Source organism: Chrysochloris asiatica, unplaced genomic scaffold (assembly GCF_000296735.1).
Source record: "Chrysochloris asiatica unplaced genomic scaffold, ChrAsi1.0 scaffold00162, whole genome shotgun sequence".
NCBI classification, from domain to species: Eukaryota; Metazoa; Chordata; class Mammalia; order Afrosoricida; family Chrysochloridae; genus Chrysochloris; species Chrysochloris asiatica.
In genome coordinates, this window is record NW_006408680.1 from 7,542,696 (window position 1) to 7,564,347 (window position 21,652).

Sequence of the window (21,652 nt, forward strand, 5' to 3'; positions counted from 1 at the left end):
AGTACTGTCCAGTGGGTTCCAACTCATAGTGACCCCGTGGAGGAGCAGCTGGTGGATTTGAACCTCAAGCTTTGTGGTGAGACTTGACCTTGCAGTCCGGTGCTTATCCTTCAGTGCCACACCAGGGCTCCTTATGTAGACACTTATATGTTGTTGTTAAGTGCCATGGAGTCACTTTTGACTCAGAGACCCTGAGTAGGGTTTCCATGGACTGGCTGGTGAGTTTGAACTGCCGACCCTGTACCATTATGATGCATTTTATCTCACCATGCTTAGTCATTATAACCTATGTTGTTGCCGTTAGGTGCCGTTGAATCGGAGTCACCGCCTCTGGAGGCCTCACACACCAGGCAGGAAGGATGTTTACTGGGCTCTGAAGCAGCAGTCTGTGTTTCACCTGCTTCCTGCAAGTAAGAGAAGCAAGACCCCCAGGTGTGGCGGGTCACGGTGTGGTGGTCCTGGGCTAACAGCAAGAAGGCACACGCTGCGTCTCATCACAGCAGGCAACCTCTTTACCTGTACACCTCCTGTTTTAGGGCCGTTCACCGGGACCCTCTTCCTCTAATGTGATATATGTATCTGGCTCTTCCGGCCTTTTGCGGATCAAATGAAATAATTTCATGAAAAACTGTCTGTTAACGCTTTTGCTGCTTCATGATGCTACGGATTCTGACGTTATTCCCCCAAACTCTGTGCTGTGAATCCTAGCCCATATATGAACCTGTGGATGTGATCCTACAAGGAACAGGACCGCCTTTGTTCTGCTAATGAGACCCAATGAGTTTAGGGTGTGTCTAGCACCTACTTCCTGTTTGTATAAAAGAGCAGAAGCACGGAAGGACAGACTGAGGAGGACAGATGCCACATCACATGTACCAAGGAACCAAGGCGCAGAAGCTGAAAAGAAACAAGGACCTTCCCTCTTGGCTCACAGAGAGGGAGGGCCGGAGTCGTAGCTAAGACAGGTGGGGGTGGTGTGCCGTGGAGTTGGTTCCAACTCATAGCAACGCTGCATATGGTTTCTGAGGATGCACATCTTTATGGGAGCAGAACCCGTAAATCTTTCTCCCATGAAACTGCCGGTAGTTTCAAACTGCCGACCTTGAGGTTAGCAGCCTGACTTGCAACCATTATGCTACCAGAGCTCCTGACAGGCTGGTGTGGAAAAGCAATGGACATTGGATGCCACAGTGGATCAAGAGTGAGCTGGGAGGTTTGCACCACGACCAGAAAGACAAGGGATCATGGATGCAGAGGCGCCTTCTTTTGTTGCAAAACAATTCTTCTATTAGAACCACAAAGACACAATTCCTGTTGTGTTGCGTCTGAGTCAACAAGCTTACCTGGTCATTACGGACAGCATACTGTAGCTGTGTCTCTAACATGCTAAGGAAAATACAGACTTCAACTGCATCTTGTGGGGAGTAACACGGGCATGGCAGGGCACTATTTCATGATAGACATGTTTCTCAAGAGATTAAAACAAAACAGAAATCCAATATTTGTTGAATTTAGGTAATCTCTGATGACAATACCAGCTCACAGTCATCGATCAGACTCTGAGAATCTGACTTTGGACAGAGAGCAAGGCCGCAGAGTCTTCTCTGGCAATAAGACGATTTTATATCGGTGTAGTGGTTACGAATCAGGCGGCTAACCTCAAGGTCAGCAGTTGGAAACTACCAGCTGTTCTGCGGTAGAAAGATGAGGCTTTCTGCTTCCGTAAAGATTTACAGCTTTGGAAACCCTATACGGGTCACTATGGGTCGGAACCGACTCCACGGCACATAACAGCAACAACACATGTTAAGTGAATTAATCTAAGAAGCAAAATTCCACAAGATAAGATGGATGCGTAGGACCAGAACTCAAAACTCTAAAATGAGTCTGTCTAAAACCACTTTGGAACAACTTATCTTATGAATATCTGAAAGCAAATCAACAACTATCAGACAGGCAGTTTATGCTTCTCTATTGGGGGAAAACCATCCGTTTTTCCTCAAAAACAGACCTTGATTTGACAAGCCAGAAGAGAACTGGGGAAAGAATGAAAGCATGTTGTCAAAACTCCTCAGAGAAAGCATTCTAGAAGTTTCCGTGGACTGCTGTTACTCATTATAAGTGAGGTCCTGAAATTTCCTGCCATTATTAGCGGACTGGGAGTGTCCAAGGAGCTGGACACACAGCTTACGTACTGGAGTACCAGGGTTCTCCATTTGATGAATAAATTCTTAGCGAATGACGTTATCAGGGAGACTGTAACTCCATTCTACTACCAGTGTTTCCCTTTGTATTAGTCTTGCCTCCATTCTAGAAGTAATAACCCAGCGCTCTGGCCAGTATCCAGCTGGGTTCATTAGATCTCGCCGGTCTCAATCACCCTTGGAATTTCATCTCCAGGAGTAATTTTTCACATTCACTCCCTCTAGCTGCTCTGTGTGGGGCTCTTCCACAGTGCCGAGAGTCTAACGCAAACAGTCTGATCCGGCGTGTGGGTGAAGTATTTCCTGACATTGGCCCACAATCTGGAAAATCACTCTCCAGAATTATGCGGTAACATTCTCAGATATGATGGGCAATTTTTATGATACATCAGACTCCATTTCCCCAGTTCCCTAAGTGCTTATAAAGTTCCTTTCTTGGGGTGGAGTGTAACGCCTGACAAAATTACACTGGAATTAGCACTGGTGTATTTAAGGTCCGGGGGGCACAGGAGTGGAGTCTAGAAGGGCTTTGCACCCATCCTTCAAAGCACCTGGCATGGGACTGTCCACACCACAAGTACACAACAGAGGTCTGTTCACAAAATTAAAAATAAAAAAAAAAAGGACTTCCTAGTAACAATGAGAAGATAAATCAGGAAGGAACCCTGTACTCTCAGTATTTGCAATGGAATGAATTGTGTCCCTCCAAAATATGTGCTGATGAGGACACAAGACGACAGCCTTCAGTACGGATGGCACCTCAATGTAAACCAATAAACAACATTATGGTGGTGCCGTGGAGTCAGTTCCAACTCATAGTGACCCTGTACGGGGTTTCTGAGGCTATAAATCTTTACAGGAGCAGAAGGCCTCATCTTTCTCCCGTGGAACAGCTGGCAGTTTCGAACTGCTGACCATGAGATTAGCAGCCCAATTCTTAAGCACTACATTACCAGAGGTAAATGCAGAAAATACTGACATTGTCAATGATTTCAGTCGACTTGGATCCACAATATTATGAGAGCAGTTGTTATAACCAAACGACATTATTGTATTGGTCACTGTGCTGCACATAATACTCTGAAGTATTACAGAACAAAGCAGTCCCCTTGAGAGTAAGGAACACTTGTCCCATGGTATGTTCATCACCTCATGTGAATTCCACATTGTCCAGCATATGTAAACTGGATCAGAAATGTTGTTGTTGTTGTTAAGTGCTGTCAAGTCGGTTCCGATGCATAATGACCCTGTATAGGGTTTCTCAGGAGTTTGCACAGCTGACCTTGTGGTTCAAACTGACCTTGCAGCCCAGTGCATTAATCCCCAGAGCCACGCCAAGATAATGAATAAGGAAGGTCAAAGAAGAATGAGGACATTTGAATTACGGGATTGTTGGCGCACAGTGAAAGTACCATGAGTAGCCAGAAGAACAGATAAATCTGTGGTGGAAGAAGCAAAGCCAGAATGCCCCTGAGACTGTCTCCAATACTTTGGACATTTTATCAGGAGGGACCAGTCCCCGGAGAAGGATACTGTGCTTGGTAAAGCAGATGGTCACTGAAAAGGAGGAACCCCAAGGACATGGATTGACACAGTGGCAGCAACAATGGGCTCAAATTTAACAACAGTTGTGTGGGTGCTACAGGACCGGACAGGGTTTGGTTCTGTTGTACGCAGGGTCCCTACAGATTGGAACTGACTAGATGGCACCTAGTCACAATAACAAACTATGTACTGGCACCCTGAACCCACTACCTGGGAATCTTAGGTCCCTGGGTGGCCCAATCACTAATGTAACGGTGGGGAGTCTGAGCTCCCTCAGTGGCATCAAGGAGGAAAGGCCTGGGGTGGGGGTGTCTGCTTCTGTAAAGATCATGCCATGGAAACCCAGGGAGCAGCTCTACTCTTAATGCCTGGTGTCCAGCAGGAGTCACTGTCCACCCAGTGTCAACAGGTTGGGTTAGTGTTGTTATAAGGTGCTATTGAGTTGGTTCCAATGCACAACAGAAAGAAACCCCGCCCAGTCCTGCACCATTCTCACAATTGTTGTGTTTCAGCCCTTTGCTACAACCACTGTGTCCATCCATTGCTTTGAGGGTCTTCCTCTTTGTCTTTGTTCTTCCCATTTTAACCAAACATGATGTCCTGGTCCTTCCTGAAAACATGTCCAAAACCCTGCATAGGGTTTCTGAGGCTGTAAATCTTTATGGGAGGAGAAAGCCTCATCTTTCACCCATGGAGCAGCTGGTAGTTTTGAACAGCTGGCCTTGTGGTTAGCAGCCCAATGCGTAACCACTATGCTACCAGAGCTCCTTGGTGTTGGCTTGGTACTTGTAACTATGTAGAGAAGTGGGAGTTTTCTTTTGTTATGGTAATGGAGGCATACCTGAGCAGTGAGGGCCAGGAACCCAATCACCTCTGAGCTATAAAAAATGCTGAACAGACACAGAGCCATGCACAGGGGTGAAGCAGACCCCCAGAGAATCCAAGAATCCAAGGCTGATATGCAAACTAGGTCAGAGGCTGCAGGGAACTCACACAGCCAGCGGGGACCCTGATTTGTACTTCCTGCCTCTAGAACCCTAAGAAAACACATTTCTGCTGTGTCTCCGTGTGACGGTTCTGTCATAACAACGTTAGTACTCAGATCAGTTCTAGGCTGAAGGTTTAGGAAAGCTCTGAAGACAGGACGTGCCAAAGGAGAGTGAGAGAGGCAGTACAAGAAGAATTAAGTCATCCCCACAATGCAGGGCGAAGGGCTCAGCTACAAAGCCGATGGGTTACAATCAGGAAAGGTGTGCGCTCAGGTCCCATCCTCTCACCACACTTATACAAGCTCTATGCTGAGCAAATAATCCGCGTGGTTTAAAATCAGAAAAGGTGTGTATCAGAGTTGTATTCTTTCATCATGCTCAATCTGTATTCTAAGACAATAATCTGAGATGCTGGATTATAAGAAGAAGAACGTGGCATCAGGATTGGAGGAAGACTCATTAACGACCTGCGATATGCAGATGATACAACCTTGCTTGCTGGACATGAAAAGGACACAAAATACTGACTAATGAAGATAAACAACTTCAGTATGGATTGCACCTCAAGGGAAAAAAAAAACAAAAACCGAAAATCCTCACTACTGATCAATAAATACCACCATGATAAATGGAGAAATGACTGAAGTTGTCAAAGACTTTATTTTTCTTGGGTCCACAATCAACACTCATGGAAGCAAACAGTTAAAAAATCAACACCGTACTGAATCTCATTGCAGATCTGTAGCACAATACCTCTTTAAAGTGTTGAAGAGCAAAGATGTCACTTTGAGGGCTTAGGTGCATGTCTGATCCAAGCCAGGGTATTTTCAATCGCCATATATGCACGTGAAAGTTGGACAATGAGTAAAGAAAGCCAGAAAAGAATTGATGCGTTTGAGTTACAGTGTTGGAAAAGAATATTACGAGTACCATGGACTGCCAGAAGAACCAACAAATCTATCTTGGAAGAAGGGCAGCCAGAGTGCTTCTTAAAAGTCAGGACGACAAGACTTCATCTCGCATACTTTGGACATGTTCTCAGGAAGGACCAGTCCCTGGAGAAGGGCATCATGTTTGGTAAAATGGAAGATCAATGAAAAAGAGGAAGACCCTCAATGAATGGATGCATACAGTGGTTGTAGCAAAGGGCTCAAACATAACAATTGTAAGAATAGTGCAGGACTGGTCAGGGTTTTGTTCTGTTGTGCATTGGAACCAACTCAATAGCACCTTATAACAACACCAACCCCACGAGTGGTGGTGGTTCAAACCCAAGCAGTAGCTGTACTGGAGAAAAGACCTGACAAGCTACTTCTGGAAAGATTACAACCTAGAAAACCCTTTAGGGTAGCTATGGTTCAGGATGGATTCCAGGTCACGCAACAATGACTACAAAGAAAAGCTACAGGTGTCAGAATAACTCGGAATTTTTTAAAGAGGAGAGACCGGAAGCAAACATGACAATCACACAGCAGAAACAGGTGCCCTGCCTGTGTGTTCAGAGAGGATGCAGACAGCTGAATCCCCAAGTTGTAACTTCTGACCCTCAGAGATCACAGTCTGAGAAATCAGACAGACAGATATAAATTAATTATAAAAAATGATAAAAAATAATAGTTACCATTGATAGATATCACAGAAGGGTCAAATGAGACAGAACATACAAAACTGAAACTGTAGCTTGCATACAGAAAACTTGCCAACTACTGTTGTGAGGTACCATTAAGGTCAGTCCCAACTCCTAGTGACCCCACGTCCAACAGAAGGAAACACTGTCTGGTCCTTCATCAGCCTCACAAGTGTTGCTCTGTCTGAACCCACTGTCGATGCCACCGTGTCAAGCCATCACCTTGAGACTCTTCCTCATTGTGGCTGACCTTCTACTTCACCAATCATGCTACCCTTCATCAGGGACGGCTCCTGCAACAGAGCCAAGGGATGGCACATGAAGTCTCACCAGCCTCGCGTCTATGGAACGTTCTGGCCACACTTCTGTCAAGAAACTGTTTGTTCCTTCTGGCAGTTCACAGGACACCTAAGAGTCTTCACCAGCATCCGAATTCAAGTACACCAAAGTTTCTAAGATCCTCCATAGTCATTGCTCAGCTTTCACATGCATATAAGGTGAATAAAAACACTTAGCCCCCCAATTCTCTAACATGTTAAAGAGGTCTCCAACTATGGCAGATACTCAATCATTCAACAACAGAAGCATTCGGAGGAAGACCTCAAAGGCTTGGAGCAGGTCTCAGTTACATTCGGCAGCCTTTTTAGACTTATGAATCCTGGCATGGTTACTGCATCATTTATTTAAATAAACTAATTAAGTTAATTTTATATTATATTACAGAAACATTCTGATTTGGTTATAGTCCAGTTTCAATAAATTCAGGTGAAATATGAGGAAAGTCTGAATTAATATATGTGAGTTGTAGGCCAGCTAAAAGCAATGTCTGAAAAAATTATTTTCAAATATAGATCATGAATATATCTATGTATATATATATATAGATCATGCTTGGAATGTTTTTAAGGTGGTTAATTATTTAGAAAAATTGCCTTTAAAAAAGGATAGGAATGACTTGCAATGGACTCATCATTGTTTAACAACAAACTTACCCTATTTGATGATGTTTGAGAACAGTGTGTTCTCTCAAGTCTTTCACACTGTCCCCGAAGTATTACTGACACAGTGAATTTGTCTGGTAAATGCATTGGTCGATTAAAGATATCTACACTTTATTCCATCTCAGTTTTACAGATCAGAACCTTCATAGTAGCCAAAGCCAAAATGGATAGGATGTGAGTAGCTGAGAGAACTGACCTGACTCCTGGCTCTCTTCAAGGATCGTTGTTTATAATAAGCTCTTTAAAGTTCAGAAATCCTGGCTTAACAAGAAAACAACGAAAGAACACCAGCTACATTCCTTCTACAATGAAATGATATAAATCTTGACTCCCTGGGGTTTCCACAAATCATTGTCCTGCTCTGAACTTGGTCCTTTTCTGATGTATTTACCTTGTTCTATCTATTCTAGCAACTTCCTGGATATTTAAAGATTACGATTTGTATTGTGTCTTGTTGTGGTGCTGTAAGATAAGCTAGACTACTAATAGCAAGGTCAGCGGTTCAAATCCACCAGCCGCTCCTCTGAAATCCTACGTAGGTTTGCTATGAGTCAGAACTGAGCTGATGACAGTTAACAACAACACTGTACCATTACACCATTTAACAAGAACAAACCTTGGAACCTATGAATTTTACAAATTGTAAACTGTTGAGAACGTTAAGTCTATCTTTTTGTTAAAACGTTACATTTCACTGCCCTCAGTCTAACCAGACGCATCTTGGCTAAAAGGCCTGGCAAACTAATTCCACAACACCTGACACTGAGACTATATGGGACACAGTTTGATTCGACACACATATGTCTACATTACTTGGAGTCAACTAGATGGCCGATGGTAGTGGTTTCCTCATTACAGCTGAGGTACATGGGCTGTGCTCTTCTCCGTGGTTAGGGAGCCCCCAAAGCTGAGCCCCATGGGAGAAAGCTTTAGCGGTCTGTTTCCGTAAAGACTTACAGCTTTGACAAGCCCGTGAAGCAGTTCGACTCTGGCCTACAGAGCCACTGTGAGTTGGAATTCACTCAATACCCGTGGAGGTTTTTACCTCTGCCTTCCAGAAAAACAAATCTGTGCTGAAAGAAGTACAGAAAGACTGCTCCTAGAAGTGAGGAAGGCTCGATTTTGTCTCATGAACTTTAGACATGTTCTTAGGAGGGACCAGTCCCTGGAAGAAAGACATCATGCTTGGTAAAGTAGAAGGACATTAAAAAACAGGAAGGTCCTCAAAGAGATGGACTGACACAGTGGCTGAACATTAGCCTCAAAGGTGAGAGGACTTTTAAGGATGACCCGGGACTGGGCAGTTACATTCTGTTGGACGTGGGATTGCTACATGTTAGAACCAACTCAGTAGCACCTACTAACTAACAGCCTCTATTATGAACAACACTTGGCGACCCAGGATATTAAGAGCCCCAATATCTACTCCATTAAAAGGCACTATATTCCGAATCCAGTGAAACTGCTTGCTTTGGTGTCCCTTAAGCATGTCTTATAAGGAGCTCTGGTAGCGTAGTGGTTACGAATCGGGCTGCGAGCTACAAGGTCAGCAGTTCGAAACTACCAGCGGTTCCGTGGGAGAAAGATGAGGCGATCTGCTCCCGTAAAGATTTACAGCCTCGGAAACCCTGTACAGGGTCGCTATGAGTCGGAACCGACTCCATGGCACATCACAACAACAAGCATGTCTTATAGTTTGCATCCCTTTTCTCAACCTTTTTATGAGATCTCTCCTGGCCCTTGTATCTCTCAACCGACACCATTGTTTTACTTCCTTTGTTGTCTAGGACTACCTCTTCTTACCCAAAGTACCACACATTAGTTCTTCACCAGATAAAGTCTAAGAAATGTCTCGCTAAGAGTCCATTAAACCAACTAAGTTGGGTCAACTCGGACTCACAGCAACCCTTTAGAACAAAGGTGAGCTGCCCGAAGGGTTCCCAGAGCTGGGAATCTGTCACATGGAAGCCAATGGTCACATCATTCTTCCACCAAGTGGCTGATGGGTTGAACTGCTGACCTTTCAGTTTTAACCCCTGGATCACCAGGGTTCCTTTGTTACTTATGGTTGTTGCTACTGTTAAGCGCTGTCGAGTCAGTTGTGACTCACAGAGACACTGTCTAGGGTTTCAGAGAAGCAGCTGGTGGGTTTGAACCACTGACCTTGTAGTTAGTAGATCAATGCTTAGCCTACAGCACTACACCAGGACTCCTTCCGACTTTATTTTTGTTGTTAAATGCCGGTGAGTCTGTGCTGAATCACAGTGACACTGTTCAGGGTTTCTGATGCTTTGAATCTTCACGGGGTCCAATTTGCAGACCCCAGTGAAAAACTGAAAATATGGGACCCCTTATCCAAGCTTATTAAGAATCTCACACTGTTGACTGTGGGGCATTAAATGAAGAGCAGGCCCCTGCTAAGCCCAGGGTCCTGTGTAGTGAGCGGGTGGGTCCCTTCTGTTGCTAAGGTTATCCGTATAGATATATACCTGTGAACCTAACAGGGGTGTGTCCATAAGCCTGTCAGCTTTCTTGGGTGGGAAGGAAATGGTTGGACTTGTTTTTACATAAACTTCACACCCCTGTGTCTACACTGCTGTGACTATGGTGAGGTATCACTGATTGGCTTGGCCCCACGGGGACCTGGTGCCACCTTCATAAACAGAGGGCATTGTTTCAGCTACTGAGTTTGCCACCTCCCGGGGCAAGGGTCCCTCATTCCTGTTGGCACTCTCCACCTTACCAGACACGAGGCCTCTTGCTAGTGACCGGTCTTTCCCAGTCATGTGTCCAAAGTAAGAGAGACAACGTCTCACCCACCTCGCTTCTAGGAAGCCTTTGGATTGTACTTCGTCCAAGAAAAGAATTGTTCATCCTTTTGACAGTCCATGGTGTATTCAGATTCTTCACCAACATCATCATCATTCAGATGCTTCAGTCATTCAGTCTTCCAACTGTCTTTCACATTCATATGAGATGACTGAAAATACCATGCCTGGGTCAGGCACCTCTTTGTCCTCAGAATGACACCTTTGCTCTTGATATACTTTCACCAGGCCTTTTGCAGCAGATTTGTCCTACACAAGTACGTCCTTTGATCTCAGGACTGCCTCTTCCAAGGGCCCTGATGGCTGACCCGTGTAGAATGAAATCGTTGACACAAAGTTGGAGTTGACAAGAGAATATTTCACAAGCAGACCTCTGCACTCACTAGAGAAGAAACACCCTCAGTCTTCATCTCTGTCGCTCATAGGATTAGGGCTTCAAGGGTCCCCTTTTCAGGAGTAAATCATGTCATTAGGCTTAGGTTCAGGTTTCATGAAGGGGGAAAGGGGCTGGGTCGGGAGTGGGACAGGCCGGGCTCTCCCACCATGGGCCACTGTTTGAGCTAGGCTGAATAGTGAAGGGGTATTACCCCGCGGATGTGCGTGGTGAGTCTGTCTCTTGAGCACCATCCAGCTGGTGGAGTGGGCAGCAGGCCAGAGGCTCAGAGTCCATCTACAGACTTTCCCAGAGGAGGTGGCACTCTGATGTGAGATAACTCTACAACAGGACTTGCCCAAATCTATCTGGTGGTGGAGGAAAAGAATCGGAAGTAGTTTTCATAGGTTACAGTGATTTCTCCAGTTTCCGACCTCGCCTGAGAAGCCAGGCCTCCCCAGCAGGCCCATGGGATTCCTGGAGTTCCTCTTCTCAGCAGCCTTTGGTCAGATGTCCTCACCTGTGAGACAGTTCTCTCTGTTCAGCCAGACGAGCCAAGTCTTTGTCTGAAAGCTCTCTTCCTTTCATACTGATGTCAAAAAAAAGTAATACATGGACAGAGTCCATTCCCCACCTTGGAAGTAAAAACAACATTCCGTTTTCCCTTCTAATTCTTTTGTCTGTATTTGTTCTTATTCTAACATGAGTAATCAGCACAGTCTCCCCAGGCCTTCTCCCACATACTCTAAGCCTCTGAAACATGGAGTACACGTATCAACTGGACGAAATATTTGAGTACAAATCTCACTAAGACTTCTGCAAATGTACAGAATGGTTTGATCTGAGTCTTATCTTTCGATGCCTTCTGCAATATCAGAGCTGCTATCAACCTTTTCCTTTTAAGAAACAATGGTTATAAAGGAAAACTCGGTTACCTTCAATCTGAGCATGTCTTTTAAGGCAATTCCAGGTCCAGGTGGGCATTCACTATAACACATCTGGGAGATGGACCACATTCCAGGAGATGCTGCTTCCTTCAGATCACAGACTTCTTAGCATCCCACTCGAATTCCTCTGGTTCCCCTTATCTCTGGCACTCCCCACTCACCAAGTCCTCAGGACAGAAAGTGCATGTGTGATCCTAGTAATTGAGTTTTCTCTGTAGCATTCTCTCCCCATAAAACCAATTTAATGGTCCATTTCTTCGTCATGCTTTCTGAAACCTGCAAATTTCTCCTACAGGGTTAGTAATCTTGTTCATCTACAAATTTAATTTCATATTTAATCATCATGCTGACTGGTCAAAAAAAGAAGCAGATGTCAGTTGGGGCTCTTTCTGAAGTGTGACCACTTAGAAAAGCCCCTTTCCATGAGGAGAAGTGAGAACGCCAGTCCAATGCTGAGCTAACAAGCAGTGTGACTCCGGTCAACCTGGTAGCTCTTCACAACACCACTCAGTGTTTGAACCATCCTCTCACACACACACACACTCACACACACACAGCACCTCTGTCCTAATCTCGGTACCGCTAGTTCCCCTCCCTAGCCTTGGAGGAGGCAGAGACGACGATGGTTCTAGAAGTCTGTACATAAAGGAGAAATGCTGCCAGCATGCTGGTCACATGTTAGGCACAGAATCACGCAGTTATGACATTCTCTGGGCTGTCTGCCTCAACAGAACTTCGGTGGGTTATATGTGTCGAGCTTTGTACTCCATGCCCTTGTTAAGTTTCAGTTTAGCACACTCACATCTGTGAATTCAGTGCTTAGTGTGATGGCAAAAATCATAGAGGTTGACATTTTTCATTGGCAAAATACTGACAACTTATGTTGTCTTTGAAAGTACCTCAAAAGCTGCAGAGTCAACCCCTCAGTTGGCTGCTAACTGCACTTTGGAGAAAAAGTAAATGTTGAACATTTCAAATGTCATGTAATCCTTTGCACAAATACTTAATTCAGGCTGTAATTACCCTTTGGAAAGTTAAGCTTAAGGAAGGTACATATCGTGTTATGCTGCCTCCCACAATTATAAGTACTTGTGTTTAGTTAGAATGTGCTAAAGGATCCCCGGAAAACTCAAGGGCGTGCCTTCAGGGTTTCTCTTTGAATCAGATTATATTCAACTCACTCAGGCCTCCTGGTGTGGTGCTGGGGGATCAGCTGTGGACTGTGAACCACAAGGTTGGCAGTTCAAACTCACCAACTGCTCCTTGGAACCCTATTCAGACAGGGTCATATGAGTGGGAACCGACTGGACAAGCACTGAACAACAACAACAACAACAACAACAACAAGCCTTCGGAACAGAGCAGCCTGTTGCTGTCGACTTTAAAGCGCTCTGTACTGTGGCCTCATAGACCATGGGTGGTACAAACAGCTAATGAGATTGGCCAGTAACTAAAAGTTGGAGGTTCAAATCCACCCAGAGGCACTTTGAAAGACAGGTCTCACTATCTACTTCTGAAAAGTCCGCCACTGAAAACTCTAATAGAGCACATTTCTACTCTGAATTGGCTCCAGGACAGCTGGAAAACTGGACTGACTTCCTCTTGGAGATGATCTCGAGGTAAGATAAATGCTTGATAGTTAGCAAGGAGTCTCAAGTCCACAGAGCAGCAAGGGACACTCTGAACAGAGACTTTGTGAAGGAAACAAATGTCACTTCACCGATCCAGGTGCCCCAATCAGGGGGAACCAGAGAACTGTGTCTAGCTGACGTGTCTAGCCCCACATGTGGGGTTAGAGACTGAGGCAGTAGAGTAGGGGGTCTGACCTCAGATCTACTGCACGTCCCCAATGGTTCTTCTTCAGGGGGTCTGACCTCAGATCTACTGCACATCCCCAATGGTTCTTCTTCAGTTACTCCAGTTCCCATGTTGTATTAGTGTGGCAGCATGGACACTGTGAAGTGGACAGGGAGACACCAGCGATGCGCCAAATGGATGAGAAGAGTGGGTCAGAGTAAGGACTACAACTCCCCTGTAGACAGGTGGTTTACAGAGCCCTCCTCTCATCTCAGAGCCACCTCATAGGTGACCCCATAGGTCTTCAAAATCTGATTCAACTGTGCCACAACCAATAATCAATCATTGAATCAAGTGGCCTCCCATTAGTTCAGAGCAAAATGAAGCCAGGGAGCAATTTTCTTCAATTAAAGCTCCCCGTAAGCAGGAGCCCTGGTGGCATGAGTGTTAACCATAAGGTCGGTGGTTCAAACCCACCAGCGGATCATCTGTCTGCTCCCATAAGGATTTATAGTTCCTGAACCATTATCCAGGGTCACTACGAGTCAGGACCAACTGGGCAACACTGGGTTTGGTTTGATTTTAAGCACAAGAAGGAGCCACAGAGCATGGGAATGCTCTGTACAAGGCAGAAGACGTCAAACTTTGGCCAGTTTTAAAAATCCCACCTTTGGACTTCACTTTGAAACATCTCAATGCTAACCTTCTAGGTGGGTTCTCTGGGTTGGGACTTTCTAAGTGTCTGGTGAACTGGGTTAGCTGCTTGGCAGAAGCACAGCTTGTTGGATTTCTGTCTTCTGCCTGCATCTCCTCCCTGGAGAGGCTGTGTTGATGGCTTGAGGCCGCCTTTTCATGGACCACACTCCACGCTTGTCTGAGTCTAACTGCACGTCTGTGGGCACCTCTGAATGTGTGTGGAAGAAAGACTTCCTTCCCCTTCCTCTTCACCCCCGCACAAGGAACCTAGAGTCGAGTAGGAACGGTGGACTCTGAATTGCTTTTCCTGGGAAAGGTGCAGGGATTCTCCTCCCAAAAGGAGTCCTGGTGCGGTGATAGTTACACGTTCGGATGCTAACCAAAAGGCTGGAGGTTCAAACCCACCCGCCGGCTCACAGGAAGAAGGATCTGGATTACATGCTAAGAAACCCCACTGGGCAGTCTGACTTTGTCATGTGGAGCTGCCATTGAGTCAGAATCAAGCTGATGGCAACTAACAAGGGAAACCGTCTTCACCCACATTTCACCCACTGTTCGTTCCTGGGGAGATTCAGATTGATGCAGCTCGACAGGCAAAGTAGAAATGCTTCACAGGTTTTTTTGAGAAACAAACGGTGGGTTTGAACCACTGACCTTGCGTTGCCTGATCCGCCACACCGGCAGGACTCTGAACACAAAGCCGCTTACAACGAGTCAAATCCGACTTACCGTGCCCCTGTATGAGGTTTCCGAGGCTATAAATGTTTATAAGAGTAGAATGTCACATCATTTTCCTTTGGAGCCGCTGGTGGGTTTGAACTGCTGGCCTTGAGGTTAGTAGTCCAGTGCTTATCCTGCAGTGTCAGCAGGGTTCCCTTCAGATCACATTGTTGTTGTTGTTGTTGTTAAGTGCTATTAAGTCAACTGCAACTCATAGTGACCCTGTGTAGGGTTTCTGAGGAGCAGTTGGTAGATTCGAACTGCTGACCTTGTGGTTCCAAGTCCAGTGCTGATCCTAGAGTGCCACACTAGGAGTCCTTAGACCACACTGTTGTTGTTGTTGTTAAGTGCTGTCAAGTCGGTTGCAACCCATAGTGAACCTGTATAGGGTTTCCAAGAAGCAGCTGGTGACCTTGAACTGCCCACCTTGTAGTTCAAACCGACTTTGCAGTCCAGCGCATTAACCCACAATGTCAAATGGCATGCCTAACTAGAGTTCTAGTGTGGTGCTGTAGGATAAGCACTGGACTGGTAACTGCAAGGTCGGCAGTTCAAACCTACCAGCCACTCCTTGAAAACCCTATAGAGGGTCGCTATGATTTGGAACCAACTCAACAGAACTTAACAAAAGCAACAATGACACTGTAGACTAGGCACTGGACTGCTAACCATAGAGTTGGCGGTTCAAACCAGCTGCTCAGTGGAGGACAATATGGCTGGCTCTCTGTCACGATTTACAATCCTGGACACCTTACAGAGAGGGTCACTGTGAGTTGGGGTAAGTCAATGGCAGTGGGTTTTGTTTTGTTTTCATAATTTATCTATGACTGAAGCCAAGTCCATAAACAAAGACAGACCACGTGGTTGGCAGTTTAGGGAGGGTGGAATATGACTCCCACAGAATCGTCCGAGAGTGTCACACCGATGTCCTCACTGGGAGATTCTGCTTATCAGACTTGGGCATCTCCAGCACACCCTGCAAGGAGGCTTGGCTAGGAACAGAAGAGCTGGTGGTTCAAATCCATTCAGAGGCTCCTCCGAAGAAAGGCTTACAGATCCACTGAGGAGGTCAGAGCCCCTGGAACCCATCCAGAGGGGCCTGAATTCTGAGAGGTCACAGCCACTGGGGACCCTCTGGAGCACACTGGGGTGCATCAAGTTTTGAAGTTGGCTGGAAGGCAGCTTGTTTTGCTTTCATACGTGTTCTGCATATGTGGGGTCCCTGGGACACTTGAGGGCCTGTCCCCATCTCTCTAAAGGACCACTATGGGGGACAGGGCCAGACAATGCCACGTGCCCTGGAGGGCTTGTCCTTGTGAAACGGACCTGAGCGTAATCAGGAAACCAGGTCCTCCGAGGAGGGAAGGACAGTCCCAGTGGAGAGGCCTCCTGAGGCCAAGAATGGACACAGTGGAAGAGATGTGATGGAGGGGCGTGAGGCTGCAGGGCACAGGATGGGGTGTCCCTGCTGCCACAGTAAGTGGAGAGCCACCAAGAGCCATAAGAGGGGAGACGGTGCTCCCCTTGTCTCTGTGTAACACCTGGTTCTGGACTTCTCATGGCATTGCACAGGGAAAGACGTAACGGATGCGCCACATGAGCCACCATGCTGACCCGCTTCCCAATATGTAACCCAGTAGGCCAGGCTCGTCCGCTCTCTGCAAAGATGAGACTGTCATTTATTGTTAATGGTGGGAGCCGGAAAATCTGCCAACAATTGTACAGATGATAGAAATAGAGAGCTGACAGCCACCACCCCCTCAAAAAACAACAACAAAACCCCGTTGACTGTGAGACCAGCCAGCGTGAAGGATGCTTATTGGTCAGAACTTAGGCAACTCAAAATGAAAAATATCCTTTGTAAGAAGCAAATTTCATAGTCTGTGAGTGGCTCCAAGTGTCCTCTTGCCCAGCGAGTAACTGAACGATTCTGGAAATATGTTTCTCTTCTCTACAGAGACAGCCTCTACCCCAGAGTTATTTTAAGACCTACTTGTTTTTCCCTAATAAGGATAATAATCTCCAAATCACCAAAATGATTAAGCAGTTATGAGCAGTACAGGCACAAACATCCACAGTTGCAGAATACGCTGACCTTTACAGAGTTTGTGTAAAATGGTTCCAGGGGCCGAGGATCTGGTTTTCATTCGAGATAGGGATGAGGACCCTCTCCCTCATGCTAGCAGATGCGGCTGAGTCCTTACAGCTCGGAAGTGCCCCCCTTCCTGAACTGCTCTCAGACTTAGCATCTCAGATTCTCTCTCTGAGTAGCAAGGCTAATGAGCCAGCTGCAACATCAGTTCATGCTTCTAAACAGTGATGATCAGTTGCCCCCCAAGATAAACCACCATTTTTGTTTTACAGCCAATAACCTGGTCTAGTATTGAATACGTTGCATTCCACCAGGAAAATTGCTTTCCTGTAAAGTGCACACATGAAAAAGAAGAGAGGAGAAACTCTTCTGTCCTGGCATATTTACCAGTGGAAAGGAAAGCTGGACTAGACGTTAACACACCACATTTGTAGCAACTTGTGGAAACCTCAACTCAGCTCAACTTACAAGCAAGGAAGCTGTGCATAAGCCAAAATAATGGAATCCTCTGGAATCCTGCACAGTGTGTGTCTGAGGGACACAGGACAGATGTGTGATGTGAGGGGAATGAGACTGGGGGTCCAGACTAAGACAGCACACTGTGGAGCGTTTCCTATGGGCCAGTCACTGTGCCTTTAAGGCAAACACACCATCCATCGATTCAAAAAGCTGGCTCCAAAACAAGATTTTACACCGGTTTTGGGAGGAAAAAACTCTCATCCAATGGAGGTCACCAGAGAGAATTCCTTCAACCAACTCGCAGCACCTCCAAGGAGACTGCAGTCATGGGGCTCATAGAATACTTGCATTCCTGCCTTCTTGATGTCTCTCCCAGGTTCCCAGAGCAGCAAGCAAGCTGACCATGGACACAGAGGGCCAGAGTGTGATCAAACAGTGTCACTGATACAGTGCTTACGTCTGCGCGGAGACAGCAAAAGCTCCGAGACATTGCAGACTTGGCAAAGGAGAGCCGGTTTGGAGTCACCGCTGTTGTTCAGGATGGATGGAAAAGGGAGGGCTAGGGTGGATACACTGTGCTTGATACAAACCAAGTTTTTGTAGAAATGTACTCAGCTGTGGGTTAACTCTTCAGATTTCAAAGCCGTTTGAACTGCAAGGTTAACGGCTGAAGCTTACCAGCTGCTCCTCGGAAACACTATGCAGGGTCGCTATGGGTCGGAACTGACTCAATGGCACTTAGCAACAACATTAATTCCAGGAAATGGCTACTTAAGCCAGCGTTTACGTGACTCCTTTTGTGGTACGTTAAATGGAACTTGGAGTCCTGGTGTGGCACTGTGGGTTAATGTGCTGGACTGCAAAGTCTGTTTGAACCACTAGGTTGGTGGTTCAAGCTCACCAGCCACTCCTCGGAAACCCTATACCGGGTCACTATGGGTCAGAAATGACTCAATGGCATTTAACAAAAACAACAATAAATAGAACTTAGATGTTATTGTTATTAAGTGTTGTCAAACAGTTCTGGCTCATAGCAACACTGTATATGGTTTCCATGGAGTGGCTGGTGAGTTTGAAATGCTGACCTTGCTTATCCTGCAGCACTACACCAGGACTCCTAGATATTGTGAGGCTTTGCTAATTTTATAAAGGTCTTCAGACTGCACACAATAAAATGACTGGTTCAAAACCTGTCTTACCCTGCTTTCCGTATCTACACCTAGAGCCATACTTTCTGACACTGTCCTGTGACATCACCCATCACTGTTCACTTGGGAGTGCATTAGCAGATGGCAGGTAGCACATCTGTTAGAAAGAGATTCTCTCCGACATGCAGGCTCCGGAGCTGAGACACTGTTAGCATTACACCTAAGGATCCTGCTTTCAAAAAGGGAACCGTGTGTTTTCTTAGCTCCTCTCATGTTTAAAAACATTCAAAATGGGAGGTGCACTCTGATAAAGTTTATAAACCAACACTTGTAAAAAGGTGTGTGTGTCTTTTAGTTTTTTAACAAAAAAATATGAAAGCAAACAAATCACACACACACACACACACACACACCTCCAGAGAAGCAAAATCAATTTCCTTCTGTCACCATCCAAAACCACAAACAGTACTCACAACGCTCTAGTACAGCAATAAACCCTTGCCGAATATAATCTAGGTGATCATTTTCAAATTCTTATTATATAACATAGAAGAAAGAGCCCAATACAATTGGCGAAATCAGCACTGGACCCCTACGCACAAGGTCAGTAATTCAAACCCACTAGCTGCTCCTTGGAAACCCTATATAGGGTTGCTAAGAGTTGGAACCAACTTGATAGCACTTAACAACAAAGAGTTATTTTGTAAGTGATAGTTTTTAAATTGCTTCAAGGGCCTCAAAGGAGTATTTTCTTAGACGGTAAGAGTCTGAGAAAGTACTGCCCCAGCCCCAAGTACTATCTCCCCTAAGGACATGCATCTGTCTGTCTGTACCCAGGCCACCAGGAGAGAACAAAAGAGTTTCCTTCATCAACAGACGCATAAGAGGAACCATGGTCTAAACACAGGCCACTGTCTCTACCTGGACAACTCCCGAAGGGCTGGTGATGGAGAGTGTTCCATGGACCTCTTCCCAGAAGGTTCTGGATGCTGCTGCTACCAGGAAGGATGAGGCAGGAGACTGGCCCTCCTACTCTGAGCAGAGTGCAAACTGAATCCTGTCTCTCTCTTCCTCATGGAGCCATGCTCTCGTCACCCCATCCCCACCCCTTCAGAATCTCCACAGCATCACCCACACTACAGTTACTTCAACTTCTTCCGGCTTTCCTGATGAGATAAGGAGGTCCCAAGGGACAGGATGTTGCGTTCTGCTTGTCTGAAACCCCATTCTCTCATATCTGGGTCCTCAGGATCAAATACCTACGTTCAAAGTCATACTGAATGCATAGAGAAACATAGCAGTCCATCATTTCTACATGGTGGATAGCCATGGCTTCTCTCTTGGTTTAGAATGCAGAAAAACATCTTTAGATTTTAAAATTGAAATCCCCTTAATCACTGTTAGTACAAGCAATGTAAGAACCATACATAATCTCAACTAGTACAAAGGAATTTACCAGATTTTATATAAGAGTGAGATCAAACATGCTCTCAAGCCGAAGTCATAACAGTGACTTTCTCTCAGTGTCTTTGAGGCGTTGGCTAGACAGACACAATCTGTAGGTATTTAAAGAGAGAAACGAAAAGAGAGAGGATGGCAATGATGTAGAATGGAGTCATCTGGAACTCCGTGGTGCCCTGGGGTGAACAGAGCTGCTGGATCCCGTCTGGGGGGAAGGGGGGGTCCCCTGCTCACACACATTACTGAGTTTCTGGTGATGATGCCCCAGGAGTTTCAGGCTGAACCACTGTCATGACCCTTGTTGATGATTCACAAACGCTTCCTTTTGAACATGACAACGTTCATGAAATGTTTTTTTTTGAGAATGCCTTTTAAGAAGAAAAGTTGAAGTTCTCAGCTTCTGTTGAATCTGAAATCCTATCTTGCCGAGAAACTCACTTGAAAAGTAAGTTACACTCACGTTCAACACAAACCTCAGCTTGAGTTTCTCAAGCTGTGGCTTCAATTGCAAAAGGAAATGTGGAAAGGTGATGGAATCTCTGCTTTCTTTTAGTTAAAACAAAGGCTGTCAGGTGCGTACTTCAGTATCCCTCAGTAGTACTGTTATGATTTCAGGGTTGTGTTGCTGGCTTCAATTGTGTGTATATGAACCTAGACTTGGCCTGCCCCATGTGAGCTCAGCTGGCCGCAGGTCTTCCTCTGTGAGTGTCACCTGTGGCTCAGGTACATCTAGGAGAAGGGTCAGGAGGTGTCTCGAGGCAAGACCCCTGGGAACAGTGTTGGGTATATAAATTCCCATCTGAAATCCACAAGAAATCTCACAATGGCACCAAGCACTTTCCCACCCAGCCCTTCCACTCACCTTGGAGCTGGCGGTTCTTGTACAGGTCCCTCGCTTTGGTTGGGTGGGCCCTGGCTGTGTTGTCACATTTCGGCTGTTCGTACCTACAAGAAGGGGACAGCTGGCGTGAGACTGTGACTGGCCCTTGTCCTCCTTCTCCTCAGTTTACTGTGGAGAGGACGTAGTAGAAGGAGAGTGGACTGGTGAGACTGCCTTGGGTACATGGATTCCCTCACCTCCAGTCGTTCAGACAGATCTTGAGCCTGCCCCCACCTCCACGCACTGAGGTATGTCACGGACAGTAAGCACTCTACTCCGTTGGATAAGGGATACTAGAGGTAGCTGGACAGGGGATGACTGTGGTCTGTTACTACTCCAGGGTGGTCCATAGGGCCACTCAGCTTCTCCCCTCAGAGAAGACCATCTACTCATTTTCAATTTAACTCATGAAGCTGTAAAATTTTTTTTGTTAAAAACAAAAGAAAAGAAAGAAAGCTACTTCCTGGTCCCACATCAAGTGGATATGAACACAGGAGACCCTGGCACGAGGGTGGTGACCTCGGAGGCAGCTGACTCTGTGGCTCCTGGGGAGTGTCTACCCCAGTGACGGCTCCCTCTGGTGTGAGGTCCTAGCCGGGTGCCTGCTGAGTCAGCAATGGGTGCACACTCCTCTCCTAGAAGACTCTGACACCCGGGCGAGAGGCTCCATGAGTTTCCTGGTGCCCACTTAGCGTCTCTTCACCAGCACCCGCCTTGGTCTGGGCTCTGGGCACTGTGGTCCCACAGAGAAGACCTCAGGCAGCCTCACGAGGACCAGCCCAGCCAGTGGAGACCAACCATGAGCTGGCGCTGAGCATCTGAACCAGGGGTCCTACTGCCCACTCTGAAGTCCATGCCATCTCCCCAACCCACAGTTCTCATAGG

The 21,652-nt window shown here is 46.1% G+C and overlaps 1 protein-coding gene across 1 annotated transcript in view; it reads right to left on the minus strand.

Annotated features, from left to right (window-relative positions):
• LOC102810654 (SPARC-related modular calcium-binding protein 2-like) overlaps positions 1-21,652 on the minus strand; it is a 151,743-nt gene that overhangs the window by 35,622 nt on the left and 94,469 nt on the right. Inside the window, exon 10 of the mRNA XM_006871196.1 lies at positions 20,750-20,832. Within this exon, the coding sequence (XP_006871258.1) occupies positions 20,750-20,832 (83 nt within the window). The remainder of the gene's footprint in view (positions 1-20,749; positions 20,833-21,652) is intronic.